The following is a 20,353-nucleotide window of genomic DNA, read 5'->3' as shown; positions in this document are numbered from 1 at the left end:
GCCAGAATACCTGGCCACTTGTTAGCTGTGTGACCTTGAGCTTATTTACATCTCTGAGACTCAGTTTTCACATCTATAAAATAGAAATAATAGTACCTATCTGATGAGATTGTTGTGAGGATTAAATGGCTTATGTATATGAATAGCTTATATATAAAGCATCTGGAATGATGTCTGTATACAGTAAACACTGTGTAACTATCAGCTCTTAGTACATTTAATATGAATATAACTTTAGCCCACCTATTTTGTAGTCTTTAATTATACTTTGTTACAAACGTTTCAATTTAGGTTGCAAAGGATGTATCTGTAAGACTTCACCATGAATTAGAAAATGTGGAAGAAAAGAGAACGACAACAGAAGATGAAAATGAGAAATTGAGACAACAGCTTATAGAAGTCGAGATTGCAAAGCAGGCTTTACAGAATGAACTGGAAAAAATGAAAGAGGTTAGTATTCAATTATTTCATGGTGTGCTATTTATTTTTAGCTCTTTAGAAAAGAATTTTAAGGACTAATGTGACTATTAAAATAATTCCATTCTTATGATTATAAAGTTTGTTATTCTCACTCAATATAGTAATATAAATGAGTTTCTAGTAATAAATCCATAGCAAAGAAAAAGTTTTGACTTCAGCCCTGCTTCTAACTTGATATATACGAGCTATGACTGATATTTTATCCTGTGTCATCTAAATGTGTGTTAATGAAATAAATAATGTACCTGTACCAAACTCATAGGGTGCCAACAGTATGAAGGAATAAGTTTGTGTTAGAGAGGAAGAACTAGTTGTGTGAATTACTCCTGAGTTCATAGAACCACAGACTTTAACAATGAAAAAGGCCATAAAGTCCACTCATCTCATCTAATCTATGTAATCTAATCTTTGCTGGAATCTTTCATATAACAAAGCCTCCAAATGTTGAGATGCTTAGAAAATCACCAGTGACTAACCCTTAAAAAATCTTGTGCAGTAGCCAACGCTATCACAGCATACCTCTGTTTAAAGGGTTTCTTTGTTTTGAGTTGAAATCTATTTAATTGCAAATTGAACCAATTCATTTTAGTTCTACCCTTTAGGGTAGATTTTGCCATGTTTCCCCTGAATCTTCTCAAAGAACAAAATCGGTATTGGAGAAAATAATTAGAAGAGAAAAGAAACAGAAGAGGTCTATCAAGAAATAATTAGCTTTGTGATAAGTAACAACTTGAATTAAAATATTCTTTTTTGAAAACTGCCTGAGTATACAGTGCAACTTGCAAAAACTATTATTGAGAATTACCAAATAGGCATGTGGTCCTCTGAACATTTTCCTTTGCTTAAATTTGCAGAAGTTAAATAAAAATCTTAATCTTTCCATGGACTGAGTGAGATGTTGCGCTTTTCCATTGCTGTTCTTATCTCAAAATGGTATAAAATATATATACCATGTAATTGTGAGAATATCAATAGTCTGATTAAGATATGTGTCAGGAATTGTAGAAAACTGTTTGAGCGGGGTAAACTATTTTATGATCTAAGTTTCTGCTTATTCTTATATTATCCTGACTTTAAACATTTTTTAACATGACATTTTAATGATATGTAATTTTTGGCTAATAGCTAAGGATAGCTGTGCGATACAGTAGAAAATCATAGAGACTGGGAGCCATGCAACTGACTGTCTTCACTGGTAACTGAGTAACTTAAAAGGCCTCTAACTTCTCCTTGCCTCAGTTTATTCAGCTTCAGGGGTCATGGTTTTAATCATGAACCCCTGGACATTACCATTAAAGAGCAGCATAGATCTTTTCCTAAAGTTAAGAGATCAAATATGAAATTAATATAGATACATGTTTCTTCAACAGTAATGCACAGTTAAAGTGTGTCAAAAATTCAGTTTTATTTCCAGGAAAAAAATAAAGAAGGTAGCTGTATTTATTTGCTAGGGCTGCCATAACAAAGTAGTACCGCAAACTGGGTGGCTTAGCCAATATTTTCTCACAGTTCTTTAGGCGAGAAATGTTGGCAGGATTGACTCCTTCTGAGGGCTATGAGGGAAGGATCTGTCCTAAGCTTCTCCTTTTGGCTTATAGATGGCTATCTTCATGTTCACATGGCATTCTCCTTGTAGCTATCTATGTTCAAATTTCCCCTTCTTATAAGGACAGCAGTCACATTAGCTTACGGCCCATCCTCATAACTTCATTGTAGTTCAATTCCCTATGTAAAGACCCTGTATCCAAATAAAGTCATATTCTGAGGTACTTGGGATTAATACTTTAACATATGAATGGGGGGAAGACGGCGAGGGGACAAAAAGCGACCCAGAACAGTAACTTTAAATACCTTCTTATGGGCAAGCAAAAAGAAAGTTCGTTGTCAATCCCATTGGCTCCATTCTATGATCATACCTCACTTGTCTTCTCCCATAATCTTTGTTTATACAATTAAAAACACTAAAGTCAAAACAACATTTGATTACCAAGGATAAAAGAGAAACAGCTTATGATTTGATTCAGTATCATGTAAATTTTTGTCAAGTGAGTATCTGTTAAATGGGTCTTAAGAATGGCATAAGAGCTTTCTGAATTTCATCCTGTATCCAGGAAAGGAGAAAATGCCTATAGATTAGCTATACATTAGCCAAGCAGATGAGACTACTCCCATCTTAAAATAAAAGCCCAAATAATCTGGCTACCAGGAAGAAGGGCTGGAACCTGGGAATTTCTTCAGGAGAATCACTATAAAGATGCATTCCTTGATTCTGTTCCTCATACCCTTCCCTATGACTATTTCCTCCTTCAGGGCTCTAATTCTAGATTAGGAAAACACTCTTGCAGCACCAGGCAGTGTAGGTATATGTGTTCATGCCAAAGGGGTAATTCATAGTCTCCTTGGAGTTAATAAAAGCCAACTTCTAATCCCTGATTAGAAACTACAACAGTAAAAGTGTAAGGAATTTGGGAGCAGGTATGTAGCACATCAGCTTTTAAAGTAACCTTTAATTAAAAAGATAGACTCTGAAATAGTGCATATAGTTTGAGAAGATGAGATAGGAGAGAAATAGAAATAGAAAGGAAGGGCAACAGAGTGGAAAATAAAGATCTGAGAGATTCTAAATGTAATAAAGGGGAAATAAAAAATATTCTGGTAGGAAAGTTCCATAATCATTTGAGGTTGATCTTTAGTGTTCAGAAAAGTATCAGAAACAGAAAAAGTAGTTTAAAAATATGTTTAGAAAGCAGAAATGTTTCATTTAAACAAGATGTTTATAATGGTAGTTTTGTTACCCTCCAAGAAGATAAATATTAAAACTGAGCTTCAATAATAACCGGCTCACTTTGTAGGGTAGAAGCTGTGAGTTTGAAGGCTGACTTGTCCCTGTATGATTGCAACAGCTTCAGTTAACCATCTGCTTCCTTGGTTGTAAAATGAAAGCATATTCAAGTCCTTGGTGAGTGATAACCACATGTTATCCCTTTGTGGCATTCAACCAGTGGTGAAAATAGAACCAGGCCAAGCTTTCCATTATGAAGAGAAGAAACTAGTTATGGAGTAAAATCATAAAATGTTACATAGAATATATTAGAGAAAAGCAATCCTCCAGCTCTCTGATTTTAGTTTTTTTATGTAGAGTCATATAGATGTTGAATAGCACAGCTGAGACCAATAGGCCATCTGTTGGAGTTTGGAAACCATTTACTAAAGGTTTAACTGGCTTCAATGGTGTTAACCAATTGGTCTCAAGGCTGGTGGCTGCGCAAAGTCCTGTACACCTGCTCACATCCATCTGCTTATCTTGTCTTCCTGAGAGTATGGAGTAGGCACCAGGGGGTAAGAAGAGTTGAGTAGAGACAGGATGGAGGTAATTAGTTGAGTCTACTGTAGTTCATTGCTTGTATTGAAACAGCTGATATTCTGCCAACTGCAAATAAGAGGGACCTCTTATGATGCTGCCTTAGAATCTAATGGCATTCTCATCCTGATTATAAAACATTAATGTACTAGCAGTGTGCTTTCTTATAGTAGAAAAATGCCTTTACCTTTATGTATCCTGGGAAAAATGGTATTCTATCTTACAGTATCACAATCAGAGAGACAGAGGTTTTAGTAAAAGCTATTTCATGGGAACTATGACTAGTTCTTTGAATGCAAGGACAGGTTAATGCACAAATAGCATAAAGTGATGATCTGGAGAAGGCTCTCTACAATACAATACATTATCTGTGAAGGGTGAGTCTTTGCTCCATTTAATTGAGGGTCACTCCCCTTCATGAAGTCCTGTTGCTGTAGGAAGAATCTTTATTTTCAAAGCTTCGAAACTCCTGTGCTCTTTAAAAAAGAGGGGTCTTCTCATGTCATCTTTAAAGTCTGATGCTTGGAGAAGAATTGATAACAGACATTTGAGCAAGTAAGTAACCAGCAGAAGACGTTTGAAAACAGAAAGAAAAAAAGTTAACTAAGATGACAATGATAAGAACAGTTTATTAGATCTTTTTTGTTTTAGAGTCTGTACTCTGTGTTGTCTCATCCCTCACCCTCACCCAAGAGTTTCAAAAGAAAATGATTCTCTTAATTTTTCCTGGTCTTTGCTCTAGAGGGCTCTCAACTGGCCTACTACAATAGCACCATCTATCTTGGGATTTTTATTTTCTGTGTATTTAGTGAATATAGTTTATCTGTTTTCATGAACTTTCATTCTAGAATGAAAAAAAAATTAATGCTATAAATTTCAATAGTAGTGTCTCTGTTTTTTTTTTGTCTCTACTATACAGAGTATATCTGTATACTCAGACTATTACAGAACACATTAATAAACAATTGCTTGTCCTGCATGATTATAATTACCTATTTATTTTCTTATATAAAGAACTGATTGTAACTATACTTGACTTTAATAGAACATGTTTATAAAGTGCAAAAGAGAAATGATGAGTGAAAAATAGCAAAGAAGCAGCTCAAGAGACAGTTTTAATGGAGAATTTCTTTGGCATTTTGAATATTTCCTCCAGGTTCTGGTAGTTTCCTTATAGTTTTAAAAGAAAATGGAATAGTAGTCAGTGGTATTTTAAAATGAAATTGTCATAAATATTTTGAAATGCATCAAAATATTTCAGAGACAATATTTTCTTGAATAACATAGGCAGGAATAATAGAGACTAAATTAAAAACAAGGAAGAGTGTGCCAAGCAAGCATAGAAAGGCTTGTCTTTCAGGAGGTCACCATTTATTTTTAAAGATGTATTTATTTAGGAATTATAAACTTTGTTTGATGTTTTTCCGTGTGATTACATATGCAGTTGCAGGCACTGTGAAGTGATCCCCAAGACTCAGTCTTGGATAAGCGGCTGTTTTCTTTTACTGAGATGCCAAGCCCCAGCAAAAGCAAAGTAGTACACAGATCCCTGGTGGTGGATTATTTTCTGAAACGTTTAACTTTTATTATAAACTTCAAATTTTTAGATAAAAATACATGTCAGTATAATGCACCCTAAATAGCTGATTAGATCCCAGTTCCTTTCTTGGCTGGAATTTCGGACTTTATGTTCTCAAAACAGCAAGGCACTGGAAATATACAGTTTTTACCTGGTTAAGCATCTTCTATTGAGTTGCAGTTTCCAGTTGAAATATCCATTGATTTCGATGTTTGCAGCATTGTGGGCTTCATAAAAAGTATTTAAGCACCATATATTGAAAGGTTTGTTGCATTTGCTGATAAACCATATCTATGGGAGTTAAGTTTCCAACCCTGGACTCTCCCAGTTTAACAGAGGTTCTGGGGCTGTAGGCTGAACATTGAGTGATCACCCCTGAGACATAAGCAGCGTTCTTGTGTTTAAATATATGCTACCTACAGATTATTGAAGAGTCTTTTACGTCTCTATCGAACCTGCCATAAAAAGGGATTTGAAATGATTTGCAGTTAATCATAAATATTGAAGTAAGGTTTTAAAAATTTGGTCAAGTAAGAATTCTGGGAAGATGAAGGCAAATTTAATCCAAGGATGTACATTATTATGAATAGATCTGAGTTTAGTAGCAATCAAGGTAGGGAGAGAAATAATGAAAAAATTCTTTCCTAGCTGTGATCAGATATGGAGGAAACTTGAAGCTTCCTCTGAGGCCTCCAAAGCAACTATGAAGAAGATTAATTAACAGCAAAATGTTGACAATTATAAACACGTTATTTAAATAGCACCCAATGGACTGGTGAACCTTCTAACCAATTGTCAGTTCTTGTCTCTACAAGCAATAAATTAGGAATTAAAATTTTTCAGAAAATAAAAATAAAGCACTTTGTCGGTAGCTGTGAATTTGAGTATGGTTTCTTAGAAAGCGCATATCAGGGAGGCTGCAGATTGGCTTTGAACCTTACCTCTCATTCCTTGTGACCTCGAGAAAGTACCTTGAAATTTTAGGCCTCACTTTCTTTATTCATAAGTGCAGAAGTTATACTAAATGCTCTCAACGGTACCTATAAAAATGTCATTTTTTACTTTTTCAGTTGTCCATCTCTGTTCTCCCAAAAAGTTTTATTCATAGTCAACTATGCCATTCCATTTCATTATTATTATTTTATTATTATATCTTTTTTATTTATTCAATCAACACATATTTAATGAACAGTAATTTATTAACTGCTGTAGTATGGCCATATAGATACCACAGAGGATACAAAGATATAGTTATCAGAGTGTTGCATTAAACTGCGTTTGCACTCACTGAGGGCACTGCTGAAGGGTTTTGAACCACAGGGACTCACTTGCAATGCCTTCTGGTAGTTGCTACTGCTCAGTGTTCAGGGCCTGGTTTAGTGAAGAAATCAGAACTGAAGACCCAGTGGTGTGCTAGGCTAGGACAAGTGGAGATTTCTGAATAATCTGAGTCATGCTTTCAGTGTAGCCTTAGCCATCCACATTAAGCCACAGAGATCTTGTGATGACCACAGAATTCATTTTCTTTTATGATAAGAAATAAACCAGAGTATTAAATGATGGTACCTAGGCATTCTAATTTGTGCAGAAAGCCTCTGAGGTGGGTTCTTTAACTATACAGTTCTCTAGGGTGAAATCTGCCCCTGGAAGGCTGCCAGGCTCTCACCATAGGGGTTGTGGCATGTTAGTTAATGAGTGTTGGATATCAGTTAAGCATCTAAACATTTGTACTTTGTTATTATTGAAATTTAATTTATTTTCATCCCCCTCATGATTTCTCTGATATTTTTTGAAGGTGAAAGTCTCCATTTCCACAATCTAATAAGAATCTCTTAGGGGTTAATTGGCTCTGTGTATGCATGACAGAGAAAAACTTCCTGTAGAACCAAACTCCATAGAGGAACTAGTTCCTTCCTTAAGGGATTCTGAGGGTGAAGCTGTGATGTAACTAGTCCACATTATGCCTTCAGGCTTTAGGAGCAGTAATTAACATTCTCTACCACTCCTCTCCACCCTGAGCAACCTTGCTGCCTGAGAAGGGCCTTGTTCCTAGAGGGGGCCGAAAATAGCCTTTTCCTTGAGGCCAAAACCCAAAAACTTTTATCGGGCTTTTAAAGCAAACACTTATTGATCATATATCTATGTCTATATCTATATCCATATCTATCTATAGATATATACACACACCACGCATAACAGTTAAATGTCACTATGGAAGTAGTTCCTGACCTTAAGTTAATTATTTTTTGATAAACAGCAGCCTTGTACACGTTTTATTTTGACAATAGTTAACACATATGCATCACTCTACTGAATACTTGGACATACATTATCTAACGACAGTCAGCTCTGTGAGGACAGGGCCCATACCTGTTTTAAATACTGTCACACCCTCAACATCCATCCAGTTCGGTGCCTGGCGTGTATCAGTTAGACCACATTCTTCTGTAAAACAATAACACTGTTATCTCATCTTTCATTTGCATACATATTTTTCCTGTACTAGACCATAAGTACGGACCCGAGAGTAAGGACCGAGACTTTTTCATCATTGTGTCCACAACAGTCAGAGGTCCTTGACACAAAGTTGATGAACGACAAATAATTTTGAATGATACAATGAATGGACATTAAGAGAGGTGTTTCAGGTCCTCTTTTGCAAAGAAAACAAGAAACTTGACTCAGAACCAGGGCTTTTCCCCACCGTGCTTAGTGCAACACAAACAAAAAGAGAAGGAAGTACACGAGTAACTCCAGCCTCAACCCGCTTCCAGGATTTGAGGTCTCTCGAGACTTTGCTACTTCCTAGAAACTTCCAGTTCTTCACCTTGCTTCTCTCAAACCCAAGTTATTCCCCAGAAGCAACAAATCTTCCTTGGAACCAGGTCTTGTGGGCTTCCTGGCAAGGAGAGTAAGGATAGGAGTTCAAGAACAAGAGGACAGCTCTGACACCTTGGATACCAGTTCTGCAGTTTAACTTCTATGTGCTTTGCTGAGAAATGCGAAATGCAGGTTTTGAGAATGAGATAAGACTGCAGATACTGTCACTCCCAAAGATTATTCAACTAAATTTGCTTTAAATCTTCAATGTTTGGGACAGTCAGTTCAGCAGTTAATTTGGCTAGAGAGAGAGATGGAAAATGACCCCGGGGCTGTGGTTGCTGGATAACCACCAGTGTTTAGTGCTAATTATAAGCCAGTCACTGTGCCAGGTACTTTATGTATAATTACGTTGCTAATAGTTTCATTTTAGAGATGAACACTGGAGGCTCAGAAATATTTAATAAAACGAGTAAGCAGGCCAGGTCCACAACCATCTGTGTGCCTCCAAGCCCATGGTCTCCACTGGCCAGTGCTACACAGCCTCAAAATAGGGACTCAGGCTGCCTTTTTCACGGTCACTTCCATCTCCTTCCTGATCCACAAATGATCTGCCTTTTTTAGTGACCTCAATACTCCAAGAATCTCAAGTTCTGTACCTCTACCACACATGGGAATGCTCTGAGCAAGCATTGAGAGGACTGCCGAGAAGCCTACATTAAAAATCTGTTTATAGAAAGGGAATCTATAGACCTAGAAACATAGGGCTAGAAAACTATTTTCATGTTTGTTGATTCTATTTCCCTTTTTTACAGACTTAATACCTATGTTATTTCAGATAGGTCTCTTAATAATTGACTCTCAATTTAGTAACTTTTTAAAGGAAAATAAATATTTTTATTATCCACTCTATTCACAAAGATAATTTGAAATGATGTGTGTGAAAAGTGCTTTATAAATAGTAAGGTTTGATATAGACATCAAATGTTGTTGTTACTATTACCACATAGCTCTAGATTAACTGATTAAGGCTTCACTCTTAGAAAGAAATTTAAGAGATTGAAATTTTTGATTTATCTAGGACTCCAATTCTTTTATGCAGACAGGCCTTTGAAATATTTTTGCTGTCTATTTCCCCATGCGTGTCGTCTACTCTCTGAAGCTCCGCTTCACATCTCACTTCACCATAAAGATGTTCTTTCACCCGTCTTGTTCCCTCTTCTACTAGGCATGTCCTTAGTTCTTTCTACTTAACCATCCATTAACTGACATTTGCATATGTTTTGCGGGATGTGCAGACAATTTGTCTGTGCTATCTTACCCTGCATTCATCTATGGGGCTGATGATGTCAATTTGTCTGGATAAATGTCTTTCTCCTACCTTTGCTGCTCTATAAATATTCTTCTTCAACATTTTAACAGAGAAAGGACAAGATACTTTAGATTGTTTTGTAGCTTTTATTGACTCCACATCTACATTCTGTGCTCTCTGAATTTAAAAACCATATTTATTTTTAATTCATACACAGAGACTGTTATACATACCAAAACTATCAATAAATGCTTGGGCAAGAGAAGAATTTTTTAAAAGATGTGATTGCTGTCAGAAGAGCTTATCTTTAGCTTCTTAAATTAGAATTTATTTGTTTCCTTTGTTTTCTAATACTTCTGTTATGTTTGAGTAAATATAACAAGTAATTTCACTATATACTAGGAAGTCTATTTTCCAAATTGAAAATTCAGTAGTATCTTGATTTTAGACTTGATTTCATATTAATGGAAATACAATCACAATAACTTATTTGATATCTCTGTTCAAATTCCATTTTTACATTTCAGGGTCAGTTAAACTGATCTTTATCCGGATAGTAAATGACATTTGAAGATGACATTTAAAGATGTCATTTAGTTTCTTTCCTGACATTTTCCATTTTATCCTTATATATTTCAATTAATGGGGCCATTTATATTCAGCATGATTCAACTCAGAAAAGCTTAAAATTAAAAATTCAAACTATTCTATATTCATCTTTTGGCTAGCTCACTTATTCCTAGTTTTTCTAACCAATTAATTATGGTGGCAAGTGGTTAATAAATTAACTACATTATTTTTCTTTCCTTCACAAAGTAAGCATTCTTATACTTACATTGGGCCAATAACTTTGAATAATAGAGATAATTAGAACAATTGATTATTATATTCAAGTACAAAATGAGCTACTAATATGTTGGTATATGTTTGTATCCACTGCCTCCTTACACATGGAAGAAGGGATTTTCATAGAACTTTATCAAGCAGTAGCCATCTATGTGTATTTAGGAGGATCTGTTATACGGAATGTATATCTTTCAAAGATAAAATACAGCTGTTGGAATTCAGTTATTTAGAAGTATGGCTAGATTTAAATTAGAATAATTATGTTTTGAAATGATTTGGAAAGTAGTTATCCTATTTTTGATTCTACTAGTGTTTATTGTAAGATTTTTTTTTTTGTAATACATGTATAATTCACAGTTTTTGCAATTACCAAGATCAAGAATGAAACAAGGAATTAAGAATTTTTTTGGTAGTATAACCCTGTGATTTACTGTCTTGTCTTTGTTATTTAATATGAGATTAAATAGCTAAGATTTTTACTATTAAATTATTCATTGTTATAGTACATAGTTTCAATTTAAAGAGTACCTTATGCCTCATATATAAATATATAGTCCTATAAACAATTCTGTATATTCAAACAATTTCAATTTATATTGCCAATAATTTTAAATCACAACTTCTACATTTCTGAGACCTCGATTTTAAATAATCTTTCATTAATTATAATGCTTTTAACTTTTTTCAGGAAAAGTTTGTATATATTATATTTTTTGAGCCTTCGAATTTTTGAAAATAGCATTTGATTGACACAAGAATGGCAGAATGGAATTATTGAGTCAAAAATTTTTCTTCTAACATTATGTATTTTATTCCATTAGCTTCTGGCATTTGTTTTGCAGTGAAGTGTGAGATCAGTCTGACTTTGATTTCTTTGTAGATCAAATTTATTTAGATGATGATGATGATAGATAGATAGATAGATAGATAGATAGATAGATAGATAGATATCGATATTTTTCTTTACACTTTGTATCAGGGTCCTCCAGTTGGAAATAAATTTCACCCTACATGGATCAATTACTCACAGTGGTGTGGGCAGGGTTAAGGGAACATACTCTTAATTTGGGCCAGTGAGGCATTCAGAGAAGATTAGCTATACTTGGAAACTGTCACCACCTTTAGAAATGAAAACACTGCTGAGGAAATAGTGTTTCAGGAGCCAGTGAAAGCTGGAACTCTGGAGAAGGGTGCACCCAATGGGAGCTGTCTTTTGGAGAGGTCTTAGTTATTGCTACAGTGTTGAAAAAGCAAGGAAGTGAGGAGAAATACCCTGAACTATCTTTTCTCCTACCCTTCATCCTTTAGCATGTCTACCAGGGCCTTCTACTGACCAAACCCAACTAGAAGACAACTGGTAGGGAAGGGGGCCTGGGTAAAACACTACATAGAGGTCAGCCTTCTGAAGCACAGAGCAGGGCAGAGAAGGTGCATTTCGGTAGATAAAGGAGAATAACCAGTTCAAAAATATTGCCAAGACATATCTAGATGATGGTCTTTGTTTATAGTATGTTCAGACTCATAGACTCTTTCATCTGAAATTTAACATTTTTTTATTATCTCAGAGGAGCTTTCTTATAGTACAGGCTTGATAATCACTACAAACTACTTTTTCTTAGGATTTTCTTCACTTTGTACTACTCATTACTGTCTTCTCGTCCTTTCACTTTCTTTTTATCCTTTCCACCTGTGTCCTTGGACAATTTAAGTTTGCTCTCAATATCATTGAATTAATGTTCTGCCATGTCTGTTGTGCTTTTTAAAGACTCCAGTGCAAAATTTAATTGTCGTGTTGAATTTTAGCATCCTTGGTGAGTTTTCTTATTCCGAACAACAACCTATTCTTCAGAACTTAGAGTGTCCTCTGTGAATTTCTATTTTTAATTCATAGTGGCCATATTTATTATCCCATTAAGAACATAATATTTTCAAAAGCTGCCCTCTGTTTTTCAGAGTAAATAATTTTCAGAGTAAATAATTTTCAGACATATTCTTTAAATTTTTTTCTCTCTCTTTAGGTGAATACTTCTTTTTAGTGACCCAAAACATTTTAAGAGCTTTATTGAGGTGTAATTTACATACCATAAATTCATTTGTTTTAAATACAATTTAATGGTTTTTAGTAAATATATCATCATGCACCTATCTCCATTATACAATTTTAGAACATTTCTATCACCCCATAAAGATCCCTACCCATTTGAAGTTTCCTATTCTTACCAGTAACCTCAATCTGTTTTCCAAATCTATAGCTTTGTATTTTCTGAATATTTCATACAATTGTAGTCATAGAATATGTTGACTTTTGCATCTGGCTTCTTTTACTTCTCCAGTGTTTTTTGAGGTTCATCCCTGTTACAGCATATATCAGTACTTTATTCCTTTTTATTTTCAGATAATATTTGGTTATATGTGGATACTACATTTTGTTTTTTCTTTCATCAGTTGAGGAACATCAGATTATTTTCCATTTTTGTGAATGATGCGCTATGAACATTCACATACAAGTTTTTGAGTGAACATATGTTTTCATTTCTCTCTGGTAGAGATCTAAGAGTAGAATTTATGGGTTATATAATGAATTTACGTTTAACTTTTTAATGAAACTGCCGAACCCTTTTCCAAAGCAGCTGTACCATTTTACTTTCTCACCAGCAGTTAATTGGGGTTCCAATTTATCAACATCCTGCCAACACTTATTGTCTTTTTTATTATAGTTATTCTATTGAGCATTAAATAGTATATCATTGTGGTTTAAATTTTGTTTCCCTGAATTTGAACATTTTTCATGTGCTTATTTTTCATTCATTATCTTCTTTTATGCAATTTCTATTCAATTTTTTGGTTTATTTTTAATTGGATTATTTTTCTACTTATTCTTAAGTTCTAATTTAAGCTATATATTCTGGATACAAGTCTTTAATCAGATGTATGATTTGCAATGTTTCCTTCTGTGGCTTGTCTTTTTACTTATTTTCTGGTGTCTTTCGAAGTGTAAATTTTTTAAGTTTGGTGTAGTCCAGTTTATAAATTTTAAAAAATCATTTACACTTTTGGCATCATATCTAAGAAATTGTCGCTTAACCTACAGGAAAATTCACTCTAATATTTTTTTTTCCTACGAGTTTTCTAGTTTTAGCTCTTACCATCAAGTCTACAATTCATTTCAAGTTAATTTATGGTGGGTTAAGTGTCTAAATTCATCTTTTGCATATGGAGCCTCAATTATCTCCATGCCATTTGTTGAAAAACTATTATTTCCCTATTGAAATGCCTCAGCCAATGCACTTTCATCTAATTCTGGCCTATCCATCTAAAGTCTGCTCCTACTCCCTCAGGCCCACCAGCTATGAGGAAATTTGAATCTTAGAAAAATTTGAAGCAACTCAGAGAAGAAAATACTTGAGATGTGATCATTCTATTTTATTGTTTGGGGGTATTTAATATAGAAGATAAAATAGATTTATTCTTTGAATCACTTTTTAAGTGATTTTTAATTTTAAATGGATTTGAAATAAAAATAAAGACATTTTATCCATTAAAGTCATCTGTAAAAGAGATTGTTTTGTCTGCCTCATGTTGAAGCAAGTACCTAAAAAAGAACAGGCAGGGTCTAGGAGTACAGAAAGGATTCCTGTAAGACACTAACTGGAAGATTGGGTTTCTTAAGTTCCTTCCACATATATAACTTTAGAAGTCCAAGGCAGAGTTCGAACACTCCTCTTGTTACTAAAGGCCAAGTAGGTTATATAAATGAGTAAAGCCATCTGTATTAAAAATGATGAGACAAACTGGATATTATATATCTCAATATTCAGTTTCAACTCAAGGTTTCCAGGACCAACTTTATCAGGTCTTCCAGTTTTTCAAGAGAAACTGGATGTCTTAATTTTTGAAATGTAACTTGTCTATGTTTTAAAATCTGGAAACAAATTACAAAGTTTTAAAGTGTAATTGTGGACTTTCACTTTTTAATCTAATCTAGGAATTAACCCCAAAAACTTGCTTCTACTTCCTTCCACTGTATTTTGGGAATTATTGAATACTCTGACCTTTAAAATTTTATCACAAAGTACCTTAAATGTGTAATTGTAAAATAAGTTTAAAGCACTTTTGTATACTCACTCCTTAGCATCTTGCTATTTTGTAATGGCAATTTAGCGTATTTCTTACAAGATTCTGAACTTGATAACAGCAGTGATGTTAATATCACTGCATTAATAAAGTAGAAGCTAATTCAGACACAATATTAAAACCACTGGACAAATACTCATTTTAGCCTATAAATGCTGGCTGCTTCAGTTTTTTGTTTTTGTTTTTTCCTTTACCTCATTGTAGAGAATATTCATAAGGAACTGCTATCACTAAAGACTGCTATGACTGCTTGCCATAATTTACTAAATGCATTTTAATTGCTAAATGCAATAGTGCTTAGAACCCAATTCATTAACTAGAGAAAATTAGAAGGAAATATAAATCTTTGCATTTTCTGATGACATTCATAGCTTAGTAAGCAAACATTTACTGTGGGTCAAGTATCTAAGGCATACAAATTTTAACAATTATTATTTCAGAAGTTATTAATCTGGTTCTCAAGTTAAAAAAAAAAAAAAAATCTCAGCTGAGAAAGTTTCCAGTCTTAAATCCCTTTGCTTGTGTAGGGCTTTCTGAGGTCTTTGCATTGTATCTATCCAAGTGTAATACATGATATGACTATTAGAGAAACACTTATCCTGTTGCTTTTGTTTTCTAAAAGAAGAATGGTCTTGCTTCGGGATTCAGGTCATTATTGATAATTTGGAAAACCCTCTCACAACTATATTCTGCACCAAAAGAGGATTTTTGCAATGATGTAAGAGCTTCCTGTATTAGCAACTCTCTAACCAGTAACTTTGTCCCCCTTGAGCGTTCTAGAGTAGCTTAAAGAATACAGAGTCATTTTCCCTGAGGATCTAGAGATTTTTTTTAATCATATAGTTTGAACCACACATGGAAGGCAGGCAATTATTTGGTCCAACTTGACTTTTAAAAGGAATATTTTTCACAAAGATTTTATAAGCCCCAACTTATACCCAGTTTCTTTCCGATTGTACTTCCTCTGAGTCTATGGCAACCACATCCCAGAAGAGAAGCCTCCACTTCTTTTCTTCTTTCTGAAAACCTGTAGTCCTTAAGATCATGAAAGATAGAATTTCTGGAGTAAATTTAAATGTTTTGCTTTTCAAGTTTCTGGCTTAGTTAAATTTCACTGTACTCGTCATGGAAAGCGAGTTGCAATCTAAAAATACTTAAGCGCTATTAGCAAGCAATATGCTAGGAAAAGAGCAGAAGTCTTCTCAAATAACTGTTGGCATCGAAGAACTTTTAAAGAGGAAAGTCACTATGCAACTCTAGAGCCTTTCAAAGCCTGAAGAGATAATCCTGATTCCCGTACAAAGATTCAGAAGTTTCCTCTTTCATTGGTGGCCTGGTTTGAGAGCATGCTCTACAAAATTCACTCATTAATATTCCTTAGCAATAAAGAATTCATAGACCTCTATAGTCAATCTGACCTCTGCATCAGCACAAAAGGAGAAGGGTTGGAGGAACTAAGAAAAGGAAATCTCACTGAATTCTTTTATTGGAAAAAAAGAAGAAGAAGAAGAAGAAGAAGAAGAAGAAGAAGAAGAAGAAGAAGAAGAAGAAGAAGAAGAACAAAGAATATGATTCAAATCATTTTAATTTGGCATTGGTTCTAGGTTTTTAGAGCAGGATAGCTTTTTGCTTTTCCAGATTTTAAAGTGTTTATTTAGGCATTCATTGGAGATTAAAAAAAAAAGTTTGGAAGCCTCGTAACTCAGAAAATAGGAATTAGGCTTATGGACAGAAGTAGATAAGCTTCTGACAGAGATGGTTGAGTTATTCATTGCAAGCATGGGGCTCCACCTCTGTAACACACTTGTGTATACTATTTACACCTCTGCAACTTTGTGATGTGTACCTTATGATGAAATCCAAAAGGAAATCACCATTTTCCCTAGAATAAAAAATTTAGACACTTTTTATTTATTAGTTTCTTCTCAAAATAAATTATGATTTAAAATGATCAATTTTCTTTTTCATATCTTTCAAGATTGTTTCTTGGAGTAAATAAATAAATGAAGACTTTCTTTTTCTCTCACCTCCATTCTATTCTCTGATAAATTCTGACCTTCTTAATCAGTGAAAATTTGGAAAATCTAATCCTTAAATTATAGTAGAGAATTTTCTGAGTACAGCTTCTTTAGAATTTGTCTTTATGGAATCTTGTGAAATTAAAGATATTTTTCTTCCCCAACCTAGGAAAACTCTAGAAACAGGACAAACAGAATTTGCTAAGACTAGGGGCAGAATTGACAGATATAAAGTAGAAACCTACATCCAGGGAACACTGTAAAGATGTATACGTGCATCACTTCTTCCTGAAAAGGAAGAATAAAAGCTAAGTTCAAATAGAAGAAATACTTCAAAAATGTGTTGAGCCAGATTCTATAATAAACTTGACTGTTGGAATGAATTTTATTAGCTTTATTAGCACCTTTCGTGCTAATTGAACATCTACTTTTATTAAAAGAAGCATCTGCAATTTAGAACCAAAAGGTGTGCTTTTGTAATCATTTATTTAAAGCACAGTTTTATTTAAAATTTTTTATGAAACTAAAATATTGACAAAGGTAGGGGGAAAATAGAAACAAGGAAAGTACATTGTTTCATTTTTTTTTCTATTTTCGATAATCCCCTTCAACTCTTTTTCTTGAACTTTTGCATGTATCTTTATGATGTCTCTAAGGGAGAGTGAGCAAAAGTGTGCAAGATCTCTTGAGGGTAGAGTCAGAACTAGCATGTCATCTCTCTTACCACATTTTACTGCCACTATATTTTGTTGGTCAAAGCAAATCATAAGGCCAGCTCAGGCTGAAGTGGTATAGAAATAGACTCTGCCTTTTAATGGGGCATACTGCAAATGGACTGCCCACTGAGAGGGAAAATACAGCAGTTTCATAAACCATTTTACTATTGGAAGCTTTACTTACTAATAAGAGTCTTATGTCTAATGTATAATAGACACTGACTGGGGCCCACAGCATAGGAGATGCTCCTATGCTCATAATTTCCAGATTATTTATTGTAAGCCCTTAGGGAATTCACATAGAAAGTAATTTAGCCGACATCACAATTATCACACAGATATTTCCCCAAAGCTAGGGAAAGTGAAGGAGTCAGGAGGAATGTCATTGACTTGGTTCCTCCCATGATTGAGAGCAAAGAAGAGGATAATAAGAAAGCAACTTGGAAAAGTGTGACCTGAACTTGAGGGAAGGAAGATAAAAGCAGAGGCTCTGAGACTTGGAGGACCAGGAGCAGAAGAGAAAGTGTGGGAGAGAAGCCCATGAATAGAAGCCAGAAAGACAGATAGTCCATCAAAGGATGTTGGTACCAGATATCTTTTACAAAATAATTTCGTGACCCAAAATCTTAATTTGAGACCCTGGGGAAAATGGATTGCTAAAAATCACGAAAAGTAGTAAAACAATGAAAAAATATCATACGTCCGATTTTAAATACTTTTTGGCTCACTCATTTTTTGCTCTTTAGTCTTTTGTTTAAAAAGTCGAGGCATTTTTATTTTTCCAAACTTTAAATGGAACTCTGAAGATGGTCTTTTATTCGTTTTAACCTTTTACCAACTTGTTGGGTTGGAATGCTTCAAAAGCAAATCTATGAAAGAAATAAAGTTGAAATAGCCATTTTCTCATTTATCTGAGATTGCCTGAGCAACTACTTTGTGCCGGGTGTAATTTTAAGAGCTGGAGCTCTAACAGAGAACAATACAGAGAGCCTGTGCAAGTGAGCTCATTCCAGAACAAGGAGACTGACATGAAACAAATACCCAAGTCAGATGACGGGAGAAGCTATGGAGAAAAATGAAGCAGGGATAAGAAGACAAGGAATGTGTGGAGCAAGAGGAAAGAATGTATTTGTTATTTTATATGAAGTTGTCTGGGAAGGTCTTTCTTATTAAGGACCCTGAAAGAGCTATGAGAATGGGTCGTGAGAGCATATTAAGAACAGTGTTGCAGGCAGAGGAAAGGCCCCACATTTGGAGCATGCCTGGCATATTTGAGGAACCACAAGGATGTTTGTAACAATAGAGCAAGGAAAAAGGGATGAGTGTGTTGGGAGATGAGGTCTGAGAGCTTGTTTGGAGTGGGAGTGGGGCTGACTACATAGAGCAGGGCAGTGGTTCTCAGAGCCAGCTGCACATTATACTAATCCTGGGAATTTGGGGAAAAAAATGCCTGGGCCCAACCCCAGAATCTGTTTTAATTGGTATGGGTTGAAGCCTGGTCAAGTCTTTTAAAACATTATCACTATAGATTCAGTGTGTTATTGAGGCCTCCTATGGCTAAGTAAAGCAAAGCTCTGACTCTGAGCAAGATGGAAAATGGCTGGAAGATTTTGCACAGAAGAATGACATGACCTGATTATCCTGGCATGCCTCCTTCGCCCACACTTCCCTTGGCTCCCAAGATCATGCTTTAGTGTAGAGCTTCTTTCTTGTTCAACCTTTTTAGGGGAGAGAGTGAAGAATGTGGTCATCAGCAAGATCTCCAGGCACCCTCACATGCCCTTCCTCTGCCAAGCTCTCTAGTAGGTGTCAGGGATGTGAAAGAAAGGAAGGAAGAGGTCTTCTAGGGACAAGAGCCCCTCCTGTTCTATTCCCAAAATGAGTTGGAATCAGTCTTAGTCTATTATGGCTGCTATAACAAAATACCACAGACTGTGTGGCTTATAAACAACAGAAACTTATTTCTCAACAGTTGTGGAAGCTGGAAGTCTAAGAACAGGGTGCCAGAATGGCTTGGTGGGGGCCCTCTCCCAGGTGGCAGACTTGTTATATCCTCACATGGCGAGAGAGGCTAGGGAACTCTGTGGGGTCTCTTTTATAAGGGCACTAATCCCATTTATGAGAGCTCCACCTTCATGACCTAAATACCTCCCAAAGGCCCCACCTCCTAATACCATCACATTGGCATTAGAAATTCAACATATGAGTTTTGGGGAGACTCAAACATTTGGACCATAGCAAAGCCAGAGTTTCTGCCTCTTTGCTTTTCCCTCCAGCCTTCAGTCAGAAAACCCCATGCCTCCCTCCCAATGTTGCCCCGAAGTGATAAGTATTTACAGGATGACTGTGAGAACCAGTGAGTGTGTATATCTGCTGACCTCTGTGCTGAAAATACAAAAACACATTGCTCACGTGTAATATATGTAAACTAGTGCTGCCAGGCCCATGTAGCCAAAGCATGATAGCATGGAGAAAGATATGCTCAGAAATAATATAACCCTGTACTCTTCTTCCTGTGGAATAAAAGTGTAAGGTGGTTATTCAGAGCAAGAGTTCTAAAGCTGAATAACTTGCATCCTGTTTCTAACACTTACTAGCTGAGTGATTTATCCTTTGTGTGCTTCAGATAATGGTATCAAACTCATAAGACTTCTAGGAATAAATGAATGGATACATATTATGTGCTTTAAAACATACATGGCACACATTTAGTGCTCAATAAATACTAGATGAAACATAGTTATAGTTTCCTTCTTGATTTAATCACCATACCAAGGGATCTCTTTAATTTTATCAAAAACATAGGAGACTTCCATACATATAATATATCTTTCAGTAGCATTTTTGACAGGTTCTTCTCTGTTTTTTAACTGTTGAAAACATAAAGATGCTGCATATTAAAAAGTGGACCAAATTTGAGGAAGAAAGGCAGTCTCGAAACGTTTTTAGAACACAAACAAATCAATTATACGATTGTTGTGCAAACATAATTTTTGGCAAAACTCTCTAATTCCTGGCCTTCACATGGATAAAAAGAACAGCAGCCTCTTTTGGACAAAGCTGAGGCTGGGAATGCAAAGAATTAAA

The 20,353-nt window shown here is 35.1% G+C and overlaps 1 protein-coding gene across 1 annotated transcript in view; it reads left to right on the top strand.

Moving 5' to 3' along the window:
- Positions 1 to 20,353, top strand: part of MTCL3 (MTCL family member 3) — a 65,855-nt gene that overhangs the window by 5,636 nt on the left and 39,866 nt on the right. Inside the window, exon 4 of the mRNA XM_039881041.1 lies at positions 292 to 450. Within this exon, the coding sequence (XP_039736975.1) occupies positions 292 to 450 (159 nt within the window). The remainder of the gene's footprint in view (positions 1 to 291; positions 451 to 20,353) is intronic.

Source organism: Pteropus medius, unplaced genomic scaffold (genome assembly GCF_902729225.1).
Source record: "Pteropus medius unplaced genomic scaffold, Ma_sr-lr_union100, whole genome shotgun sequence".
Taxonomy (NCBI): Eukaryota; Metazoa; Chordata; class Mammalia; order Chiroptera; family Pteropodidae; genus Pteropus; species Pteropus medius.
Note: the sequence above shows the minus strand (reverse complement) of the source record. Positions and strands in the feature narration are given on the sequence as shown.